Here is a 12937-nt window from a genome sequence, read left to right on the forward strand (position 1 = left end):
AATTCTCAGTCGTAATTTCTGCATTATATTAAATTTAACACATCGCTTAAGCAAAATAACTGTTTCTTTACACAGTCCTGCATTGAAACAAAATGCTGTTTAACTACCCCATGATCCGTAAATGAAATTACTAGGCTAAGTATTTGTTTATCCTTTGGAAAATTATATGTGAAAGTAAATTGCTCCATTTTTTAGGCCTTGTTAGTAAATTTAAATGAAGATGAGAAATTTCAATTTTTTAAAATATGAAGGTAAAGGAAGGAAATATAAAGTTTTCTTGCCTGCCATAATATATATTTTGGAAACGTAAGGAACTCAGCATTAAATTTGAGTGTTTTATTTTCAGAATACAATTTATATTTTCATTTAGTATTTCTTATGATGCGTTACAAAAGAAGCTTTTCTGATTATATGGACGAAACCATCCAGCAATTTCTTTCTTAATACTTTGCAATAATCTGATCTTTGACGATAGTATTCTTAAAATGAAGCATGTAATATTTTCAGATAAACGATTTAAAACTTATTACAAACATACTTGTAATTTAGATGAAACTTGCACTCTAAATTAGGTTTAACATTAATTGCAATTTCCACACTAACTAATGTTAAGTCTCATACTAAATAAAACTGACATTAATTACAATTCGGACAAAGTGTTTACACATTATTACGATGTGATACTGTTACTGATTTGATAAGGTAATTAAACCTCATCTTCGCTTTTTTTTATTATTTTTTATTATTTAGAATTTTTATTGGTCTCTAAAGGTATGTTATGTATATTATTTGTGAACATTTTAACTCACTTCATATAAAAAGGAAAGGTTTATATAAGTAATAATACGTTTCAATGTGAAACTCAAAAGTTTTATACGATAGGTAGAAATAAAATATAAATGCTGAGAGAAAATTTATTTTACCCCATGAGAATAAAACTGTATAGGAGTATAAAGGCGCAATTTAATAATAAATATGAACAGTTACAGATGTACCGCTTGTACATTTGCGTGTAACTAGAAAATATAAATTTGCATTAGAAATAAATCATCGAACTTGCCCAAATAGCTCATTGGCTGAAATACAGGACAGTATATTCCCCACTTAAAACTCTTCTCATGCACAATATAATGTTAAAAATTAAGATAATAAATCACTCATTACTTAATTTTTCTTTAAAATATGAAGTGAAATGCTTTTAACATTTTCATGGAGACTCTAAAATTTGCCAGAAATTCTGGAAAAAGTTTCACATTTAAGAAAGTTTGAAAATAAATGCGTTGATGAGAATTTAAAGCACAACAAAGATGAAATTCTTTTTTTACAATATTAATTTATTTAGTTAAGGAATTACACGAAAAAAGACAAATTAATATTTATTCGGTGGAATCTGTTTTTTGATGTCAGGTATACATACCTGCCCCCTGAACATAATTGCGTTCCTTCCTATATCAGTACATGTTTTGAACTTTCACAAACAATATTTTTGCTGTAACTAATTTCATTCAATCATAATGACTCATAGCAAACATTCACATCTATGATTTTATTTCAATTTTTTCTTCTTTTCCATAAAAAGTGTGAAGAAAAATCTTAAAATAAAAGCCGAGTCCAAAGAAATCCGCTCTTTTCGAGACCGACTACATTTCTCGTAGGAAGAATTAAAACAGTATATTATACTGTACTTGCAATGCAGATTTATTTGCTCCCTGGAACTAAATGTTTGGCCTCATTTGAGAATAGAACGAGCATGGGATAAAAATACCAGTTTGCTAAATGTGCAATGAATGAATATGGGATACATTGATTATAATACTGATCTTATCAATAAATCAGAAACTGAATGTTTAGAGAAATACCAGGTATGCTGGAAAATTAAGCTACAGTAGAAATAACAAAAATATATGTACCGGCCTGGGATTTATAATTAATTGATGCTTCTTCATTCTCCGCTTCTTTTGAAACGAACTAATTTTTAATTTCACATTACTTACGTGAAGACCTAATCATCAGTTTGTTCAGATTAGGTCGTTGTAGAAAAATTGTCCGAATGAGGGGTTTTCTAGTTAAACCAATATATTTCTGTAAAAAGTTTATTCTGTTTCAGCTTGCGGTAAAAATAATTACAAAAACTCCTCGAGAGCCTTTTCCTGACCCTTTATCTGAGACCCTTTTCAAACATAAAGTTTTTATTTTCTCCCTAAAGAATAAAAACATTCAGGGTCATCATACGTGTCAGGTAGTCTTACATTCGGAATTAATTGGTATAAATTTCTAATAATAAAATTCTGCTATCAGTAAGTTTACATATGGGTATATTTTGAATAATTTTCAGCACAATTAATCAGCAAAATTTTTTAACAAGGTATATTTTTTATTTCGTCTTAAATATACATACCTTTTTGGACAAGATGTACTAGAATAACTACAGAATACTCAGTATCATTTATCTTCTATAATTATAAATATATTTAAATACTATTTATAATAACATTTATTTGCAATATGATAAATGGGTTTAATTTCTTTTTGTTCAAAATATAAGATTTATTCTTTATTAATTAAAAAAAAGGAAGATAAATTAAGTGTTGTGTTAACGATGCATTAAACTACATATTTGGCTTTTCTAAATAACATCTAGAATAATGTAAAAAACATTATTATCAACTTTTCGAAGATAAGAAAGATTACAATGATTAAAAAATTGAAACAATTTTACCATATCTCTGCCACTAACAGTCGTTGGACCTGATTGTAAGACCCTTGAAAACCCTTCTTCCGTGTCGGATCCCGAGCCCACGCAAGGGAATTCTCCACTCCCAATTTTCGTAAAATAGTGAACACCGGCAAACTCGAGAAGCGTAGCAATTACAAAAGTAAAACACATAATGACAAACCAGTCCAAGGCTGTGGGATAGGAGACTTTTGGGAGATCTGTTTTAGTGTCTAGGCCAAAGGTTGAAAGTGTTAAGACAGTGGTGATGCCTAAAAAGAAAAGAGGAAAATGAGTTTAAATTTTATCCCTCTTCATTCCATTATGACATGCGTATATTTAGTCTCAAACGCAACCACGATAGCACAATAAAAACTTCAAAGACGATTCCCATAATTAGAAAATAATTTTCTAAGCTCAAATCTGTAAGATATTCTGAATACATATTGTGAGGCATATAATACGGATATTTACATAATTTTAATTCAAAATTATTGAGAATTAGATGGCTAAATTTAATTTTACATTAACTTGTTTGAAACAGAAAATATAGCAATATAGATGGCTAAATTTAATTTTACATTAACTTGTTTGAAACAGAAAATATAGCAATATATTTTAAGCAGCTAATGGTTATTAGTATGTGACGTATTTTTATGTTTTATATGAACTTTTCATTCATTGTTGAAGATCTAGTAATTTTAATTAGTTACTTGGTAGTGCACACTAACATTTGCTTGATAAATATACCTGAAGCAGAAATTAGATAAATTTTGCTTGTTTCAACAAATTTCGACACTTAAATAAGAAATATTTAATAATAAACAAATGTTTTACAGTAGTAAAATCTAAGCATTTCTAATTTCATTCAGTAAGAATGAAGCTCTTTTTTTGCAAATAATAGTTTAATAGGTATGCCGATTTATGCCAGATATACATACAAAATAACCCAATTAACAGAGGAATGTGATAATGCCAAGAAACTGTATGTAACCTTTTAAATAAATTATATCATAAGCTTTACGGTAATAATTAAATAGTCTTTATAGCAGAGTTGTAAAATTTTTTTCACATGGGGCGTGACATTTCTTTTTCGATATCCATGTTATTTCAGAAAATATCAGTTTAATATACAATGGAGAATACTTTTCTTAATGAGCTTATGAGGAAAGAATTATTACTGTTATAAGATTAATGTAGACGTCTTTTACAATTTCATTTTTGTAACTGTCATACTAGGAAAGCATATTTTGCAAATGCTTTTGCGAAAGAAAATATTTCCCTGCTTCTCAAAAGTTTAAAATTCCACAATCAATTCTTATTCAAACAGTTATTGATTTGCTCTGTTATTTTATTTCTAAAACTAAATACAATTTTAATATGTGTTAAGAAACAGTGATTTTACACATAACTATTTTTTAATTTTAGCCTTAATTCTTTCACGTCATTCACATAAGATACCAGTGTAAAAACACATTTTTCTACCAAAACAAAGCAGAAACAAGTGCTTTTCCAGTTTCAGGTTTCCACATATAACTTAGAGACAGGAAAAATGTATAATTGCATAAGAATATTGATTTTAACATAACTATTTTTTAATTTTAGCCTTAATTCTTTCACGTCATTCACATAAGATACCAGTGTAAAAACACATTTTTCTACCAAAACAAAGCAGAAACAAGTGCTTTTCCAGTTTCAGGTTTCCACATATAACTTAGAGACAGGAAAAATGTATAATTGCATAAGAATATTGATTTTAACTTTATCCTTTTTCAGAGCGCTTAAGTAGCAGCCTGGAGCACTCAGCTGTTTAAAATGCTCAAACGCATCGTAGCCTTACTTTAAAATCTTGAATAAACGCTTCGGTACTTACCTAGACCCACTCGATCAGCTGTGGCCTCACGATTAATCCAGAATGATACCCAAGATAGCACAACAATGAGAATACATGGCACATAAACTTGGATTAGGAAGTAACCCATATGCCGACGTAAATTGAAATTCACTTGTAGAACAGAAAACATTCCTGAAAAAATGGAATAATGTTTGAAGGAAATCAGACTACTGTTGCAGTTTTGTATTTTAATTAATACCATTAATAATCAAATTATAAATAAATTTAATAGTGTTGCTTAAAGATTTCCTTGTTTCATATTTATTCATAAAATATATACAAATGAAGTATTGCATTTGAAAAATTTTCAACACATAGTACGAAGAATGTTTGCCAGTATCTCTTCATTTAACATCAGCTTTTACTTTTATTTTAGGTATCTTTACATTCTTTGTTGCTGTTGGCTGTTAAATCTAAAACTGATGTCACACGTAGGCACACAAAAGGTTTATTTCTGTCTGAATTTTATGCACTATTAACGTTTGAAAATAATGCATTATCTATCAAAATTTTAATTCATACAGAAAGCTAGCTTTCACTGTTGAAAAAAATCTTAAGTACCTGATTATTTAAATGCTTATAATCTAATTCTCTAAAACTGTATTAAAATTGGGGTGGTGACGGTTACACTGCGCTGATAGAGTGGCTCCATAAAAGGACTGGTAACTGACTAGTTTGAGATTTGTCTAGCTTGCGTATTACTTACAGCATATAGAACTAAGACATATTTATTATGAATCTATGAGAAACTCTATTAACAACACATAACAAAATTGAAGCCATAGAAACAATTATTGTACGTGCAGTCCTCATTATATGAGGATTTGCTATCGGCAAGAGTCTTTCTAGTAGATAGTTTAAAAGAATTCTGATCTATTGCTATATCCGGCTCACCCGCGGCCGAGCGGTAAAGACGCTGAACACTGGTAGCTCGGTCCGAGGTTCGAATCCCGCGAACGGGCTGGCTGCATGGGCGTTTTCGTGGTTTTCCCCATGTGTAACGTGTATACGAGCCAGTTTCCCTTAGAAAGTCCTCCACGAAGGCATCCCTCCCTTTATGCAGATAGCCCTCGTTTGCTTTGCCATAATTAAATAATCCAATCCAATCTGTTGCTATATCCGAAACAATCTACAGACTGAATTAGTCGCGCCTTCTTAATTTATTGGTTATGCTTTACGTCCGGTGATTCGTTAAAGCTGAAACTATGTCAGAGGAGAAACAGGCTCATTGGTCCATCAGCCTCCCTGAAATCGAGAGGATCTGATGACAGAGTGCAAGTGACTAAAATCTCTTGACACTGGTCGTGAAATTATACTCTTGTAATGTCAAGTGTAGACGTTACTGAATGAATTATTGCTTCTGCAATGTTAAATCGAGAGGATCTGATGACAGAGTGCAAGTGACTAAAATCTCTTGACACTGGTCGTGAAATTATACTCTTGTAATGTCAAGTGTAGACGTTACTGAATGAATTATTGCTTCTGCAATGTTAGAGCATGTTGTCTCACACGTTGTAACAGCTCGAAGACTGCGAATTGTGGGGGACAGAACTTACAAATTTCTTACTTTTGTGTGGTCCCCCGCAAAATGAATAGATAATTTCCTGTTCATTTATTTTACCAGTATCCATGGAAAACAATAAAAGAAATTGATTTGCTTAATTGAAGGGGATTTAAAATTTATGACTGTTGAAAGAAGTAAATCATACTAGAATAGAGTTCTTACAATCCGTGGATAGTGAAACAATCAAAATATTTTTTTCCTAAATTCATTTTTTCCTTCCTTAAGCACAACTTTTGACTGAAATGAAGGGTAAAATATTATAATTTTTATTATTCATTTAATTTTAAACACTATACTTTAACTGATATATTCCCAGAAAAATCTGAAATCAGAAGTAAAATCTTGCAAAGACAAAAGAGCATTTTCCCCACATACTCTTGTGGTGTAACAATTAGTATACTGGTTCATGATTTCAATGTTTGTGATTTCGATTCCAGATAAAAAGCTGTCGAAATTTCTTAAGAAACCCCTTATCAAGCACATCTCATGATCGCAATCTTAAATGATTCTAACATTATCGTAGTTTCTCTTTCATACTGTTGAGTTTTTGAAATGATTTCAGATTTCTGCACAGGATTAATATTCGTTTAATCACAATGGCGTAATATTTATAAAAGTTAGTTAAAAATGTATAAAGGTATTTTGTACACTTATTACAAGAAAAGAACTGCACTTCTAATTTTATCTGATTTAAGACAATATTAAAGGGAGAGGAGCATGTAGATTCGAAGTTTTGACGATTATTTTTATTTCTTACAAAATTTATTTGTAAATTAAACTAGAGATTTAAAAGTTCCCATGGAGCAATCAAAGTCTCCATGGGCCCACCAGCGGCCGAGCGGTAAAGTCGCTGAACACTGGCAGTTCGGGCCGAAGTTCGAATCCCGCGAACGGGCTGGCTGCATGGGTGTTTTCGTGGTTTTCCCCATGTGTAACGTGTATACGATCCAGTTTCCCTTAGAACGTCCTCCACGAAGTCATCCCTTCCCTTAGGCAGATAGCCCTAGTGTGCTTTGCTATAATTAAATACACCACACCACAGCAAGGTCTCCATGGTGCCAAAGCAGAAGAGAAGATGTCAGAGCAGTTCTTAAGTAGGAATTAACGGCTTAAATGAAACGATTTTGCAGAGCAGGAAGACATATTACTTGACCCTGGTAATACAGCGGTATGTTCACTTACTCATGACTTCAGAACTACTTTTTTCTATCGAAAACTTTCAACGCGTTTTCATCAAGACGCATTGTTTTCGGGCGCGATGAAATTTAGATAAAAAAATTCAATAGACTTCAAATTTTACACAGATTTTCTTAAACGTATTCACGATATCTTGAAACTAAATTACCATGAAAAAACAATAATAAATACCGTTTATAACAAATTGTGTGTAAAAGAATAAATCGAACTTTTTTGTGTCCTGAATTTTTCTCTTGAATTTAGGTCTAATATCTGCGCAAGATCATATTTAAAAGAAAAATGTTTGAATTACTGATTTTATATATTTAGAACCATTTGTATCCAGCACCGTGCAAAAAAAAGGAGTTAACTTCGAGCAGCTGTAATGCCACTATTTTTAATTATTGTGGCACAAATTCTTTTCTTATTTAACTTATTGTGAACATTACGATATTCAATACGAATTTAATAAAACTTAAAATTCGTAAACAAACTTCTGTTTACATAACCCTCCCACCTTAGTCACATACGCCAGAACATTTGGAGTAAAATAATTAGATGACTCGCTCAAAATGCTAAGAGTCTGACACTCACCTGTTTTAGCACTAATAGTTGCATTTTTCATTGGAAAATCAATTAGATCATATTGAGATAAAACTAAACCTTCATTCAGACTAACAGCACCATTCGGATCCCATTGGTACATCAGATGATCCAAGGTATAGCCATCTGTAATGAAAGATAGAGTAGGAAAAAGTAACTTTTTTTCCAGAACGCCCCTTGAAGCTATTAATTTTTCATGCTCGTTATGCAGATAGTTCAAAAGTAGAGACAATATGAAAAATTGTACTTTCTGGCTTGTGGTAAATATTTAAAGCATACTTCATTGAGAGTATGCTGGATTTTATGAGGGAAAGAAGCTTTTATTCTGATGAAAATACGAATGGATGAAAAAAATGATATTTGAATTGTCACAACTATCACAGAATGGCATTGTTTTTAAATCTTCTTAAATTGCGATACAGATCTCGACATATATGGAATAGAATTAACAAGGATTGTATACGTTACTCTACATAATGTAATTACTACAGAACATATATTAGACTAAGATCACAAATGAGTCATTTCAGATTATTTTGCGACTTACAGCTTCCAAACACTAGAGGACAGGACTGTTTATCCATAGGAAAATTCTGCAATAACATAGGGCACGTTGCTTTGATGGTTAACCTGAAAAACCAAAATAATAAATAAGGCAAAGCTGCAACCATAAAATGAACGAAGAAATTAAAGAAAAGTAAAAAAAAGATCCACTAACAGCATTATTTTTATGGTTATAATCTTAAATTCTCACTAGTAATTTTTAATTTCATTAAATATTATTTCAATACTAAATTTATATTAATGTTTGGTAAATTTACTAAATTGTAGCAGATACGCATTGAAAAAGCACAGCCAAAAGCAGATTACATATGGAGACTCATTAATATTTTCACGTAAGATTTTTTTATTATTAGACAAAATGCACCTTCAAAAGTGAAACTGCTATGCTGCGAAAGACAGTTCGTATGATTATGGTAATCTGTAGCATAGAAATCAAGGTGTCCAAATTTTACGCGTATCATGTTGCCAATGTTGGAGGAGTTTGAAACATTTAAACGTCTTCACACCAACCAGCTTGCCACCGCTTTACGAAGAAGGAACTCCCCGGCATGCATTTTATCTTTGGTGCTTCCGTTAAAACAGATCAGCTACTCAAAAGAGGTACAACAGCATGATTCTCGACAACATTATTTGAGCAGCTGCTCAGTTTCTGTCGCAGCCCCATAGATAAAATGACGATTTACGTCAGTAGAACACTTTTACCAACTACTCATCATCGTCATATACCATATCAAGGTATAATTTCCTCACACATATTCCATTACAAATCCACTTGTTTGTTCTCTCTACCTGCCTTTAACTTTCTGACAGATATTTTTCGAATAGCACAAAAATCTACAGTATTCTTTCTTGCGGCTATGTTTTTCCGACATTTGATCGTAGATATCTACTTCCAATCACAAAAATGTTTAATAATAATACAAATACGCATAGAATAGAAGATAAACACGCCAATGTGTCAATCAAAATCGCAATAACAACCTTGTATTTTGCGTACATATATTAAAACACTCAATCGATTTCGAGGGCAGCTAAAGGTCGCTAAAGGTAGCTAAAGGAAAAAGAAGAAAAAATTAAAGCATCGGCAAAGGAGTCGGAGAAACACGTGGTCGCTATCAGCACTGCACGTGGTCGTAACCGGATTTTGAATCAGAGTTACACTGGCCGCCTACTTTTACTGAGCAGGTTATCTGATCAAACAATTAACACATAGACTAAAACGCAAAGAAAATCAGCGAAGCCAAAAAATAGGGAGCGAGGAGCAACTGCACCTTCAGGCACCAAGTCTGAACCTCGAATATGTTATGTTATGACATTTAAAGTTTTAAAAAATACATTTTGTTTAAAATTACGAATGCTAACTTTTCATACAGCCACCCGTTTCCTGTAGTTCTATTTAGTAAAAGTTTTTACTCATTCTAAAGAAAATAAAGCGCTAAACATTTGACTGCATCATGACAAAAATGAACAAATATTTAAAGTATGAAATTATGTTCAGGGGTTATACACAAATTGAAGAGAGAAACATTTGCTGTCCGTAATTAAAAGAATGTCCTTAAACACGGGTAATTAAAATTGAAATACCGGTTTAGAAAAAGGTTTTTAGTGTTTCTGGATTGAGTGATAATCATTGTTACAAAGCCTGCCATAAAAAGACTGCATTGTTATGAAGACTGCCGATAATACGATATCTTTCAATACGAAGATCTTATTCAAAGAGTCCTACAGATTTTGTGTTCTGGAAATCAGTGGGAGGCTTCAGTATTGGAAAATAGCCAACTCGTTACATTATTTGCATTATATAAAAATAAAGACTATCTCTAATTTAATGATTTTTCTCAGGATTTTTAGATAAGTATTCTACAGAATTAAAATTGCATGGAAATATTAATTACGCATTTGTAGTACTTGCAAACTGATAAATGACTTTTGTGTTTTACAAAATGTTTTTGGCAGAAATAGTAAATAATGCTATACTACTACTAATAATAATAATAGTAATAATGCTATACTTTATTAAAACATAAACGAATATCACTGATTAACATTAAAGCAAATAAAAAAAATAAATTCTGGATTGCTCCAATATATTTTTAACCGACTTCTCAGAAAAATGAAAAAGATGGCAAAAAATCACAAATTTTGGAAATAAATATAACGGCGGTAAATATTAAATCATGGGACATGTACACGATCTTTATTTTATCATTAAATTGGCCTGCTTATGCAAAAAATAAATTTAAGTAACAGCATGGGAAATGTTATATAAAGTGGAATAGGAAAACATTGGTGCTACAGCTGTGTAGAGATAGAACGAAACGTGTTTGGTCACTAGGTGGGGAGCTGCAGTGATGTAAGTCGACATTCTAATATATTCCACACGCGATATATTGGATTTAAATCCGATAAATAAAACTCTACTGTCGGTCACTACAGTCTGTTAATTAAAATAGACACTTCGAGACCGTTGTCAGCACCCCATTTGCAATGGTAAGCTTAATGCGCTTTTCATGAAGCGAAACACGATAAAAGGAGAGAAGTGACGGGAAAAAAGTAGGCGTCTCAAAATTCCCTTTCCGCTCCTGTTGGTTCCATAGTTACGAGTCAAATCGGGCCACGGAAAGGAATTTCTTAAAATTAAAGAAACAGACAATAGTCAGGCGGGATAGGAACGAGTATTTTCATTCATTAGGTGACAATCTTTATTGATTGCAAACCCAAAAATGTGACATAAAGGTAAGAAAAAAAGTTTTTTTGCATATTAGCAATCTTAGTTGTGCTGGTACCATGGATGTTGCTATGTACTTAATTCTCAGTTGCGGATTGGTTTCGATGTGTGTGAAAGATAACTAGCCTATTTTCTCTTCAAGAAGTTCTGCAATGTCTACAAAGTTTCACAGAAAAGTGCTTTAATATGAGCATAATGACACATGGAAGCATGGAAAGTTTCCTCAAAAATAGGCAGCTGGTAAATGGAGTAATTCGTGATTTTATTGAGTGTGGTAATCAATTGCAAATCTTCGCAATTTGTAAGGCATTTTGCCTACGTATTTTTTTCCTACGTAACTTTACCGAACTTGACACAGGTATTATAAACTTATTGTCCAAAACTTCACTAAAGTTTCCCTCGTTTATTCCTTCCTTAACCGCATCATACTGCAGAGACATTAGGTTATGTCGAAGCGGAAGACGTGAAAAATGAGCAATGTCCTCGCTGGGAGTTGAACCACGGACCTCTCGAATACGCGCCGAGTGTGCTGACTACTACATCACAAAGGCATGCTAAGAAGAGTGGCAGAAATACCTTTTAAAAGGCGACTGGGGAGTAGCGGACCCAACAGTCAAAACCTGGTAGTGAAGAATCATCATACACCACATTTTTTAATTCGGGCGCCCCTGTAGAGACATTAGGTTATTTGGAAGCAGGAGACATTAAAAATGAGCAATTTCCTGGCCGGGACTCGAACCTCGGATCACTCGAATACGCATCGAGGGTGCTGACCACTACACAACGAAGGCATACTAAGAAGGCGTGAGAAATACCTTATAATACTTGTAAGCCTTTGATCTAAACATCCGATTGTCTCCTGTATCAATTTCGTGCGTTAATAGGAACGTATTACTAAATATAACTCTAAATGTCCCCGGTGATCTCTAGGATATATTCTTTGTGTCCCTTCGGTAGATATTCTACCTAAACGTTTGTCAAGGATACACAGCCTTTATCCATCGCTTCCATTTCTAATATTACCGTGTTTTCTTTAAAAACCTAACTGGGACCTGAATGTTTTCTTGAAATATATTCCAAAAATAACATTGATTTGCTGCTCTTTAAAAAATGACATCTTTTGGGACTCATTTTACACCTTTATAAATGCAAACATACGTTTACATCTTCAATAAATGGCAAACGTTTTCAAATGGAACATGATAAATAGTGCGGTCAGTATTACAAAAGCAAATGCTGTACTGAAGATTTAGATATATACAAAACGCTTAACACGACTACAGAGTTGCATAAACATGCATTGCTTTTACTTTTATGCATAAAGACATATTCAAATTTTGAGCCGTAGGACGTTTTGCTGATTAAGGGTAAAGGTTCGGAAACTAGGTATTGATTTAAAATTTTGTTGTTGTTGTCATGACAACAAGAAAAGATTTTAATTAGGAAAATGTTAAAATATGTAGAAATATTTACTTCGTTGTCGTTTTACTAATTTCAATTAAGCACTTCCTCATGCATATTGCATTATATTCCAGGCACATTTCCTTTTAATCTGCGAGCACTAAACAGTAGTTTTAACTAAATGATAGCTTGTAAGGTACTTTTCACATTCCTTAACTCATACCTTTGTGGCGGGTATAATTGGAAGCATGCCTGACAGGCAAATGGTGGTCAAGTATCCGAATCTCCGTAAGA

General features: G+C 32.5%; 1 protein-coding gene across 1 annotated transcript in view; it reads right to left on the reverse strand.

Moving 5' to 3' along the window:
- LOC118186880 (gamma-aminobutyric acid receptor subunit alpha-6-like) overlaps positions 1-12937 on the reverse strand; it is a 91752-nt gene that overhangs the window by 1880 nt on the left and 76935 nt on the right. The window contains exons 5-8 of the mRNA XM_035357049.2: positions 8498-8580; positions 7942-8076; positions 4587-4739; positions 2720-2985 (exon numbers count right to left, since the gene is read on the reverse strand). Of these exons, the coding sequence (XP_035212940.1) occupies positions 2720-2985; positions 4587-4739; positions 7942-8076; positions 8498-8580 (637 nt within the window). The remainder of the gene's footprint in view (positions 1-2719; positions 2986-4586; positions 4740-7941; positions 8077-8497; positions 8581-12937) is intronic.

This window comes from Stegodyphus dumicola, chromosome X1 (assembly GCF_044657685.1).
Source record: "Stegodyphus dumicola isolate Sdum_Otavi_A_Nest chromosome X1, ASM4465768v1".
NCBI lineage: Eukaryota > Metazoa > Arthropoda > Arachnida > Araneae > Eresidae > Stegodyphus > Stegodyphus dumicola.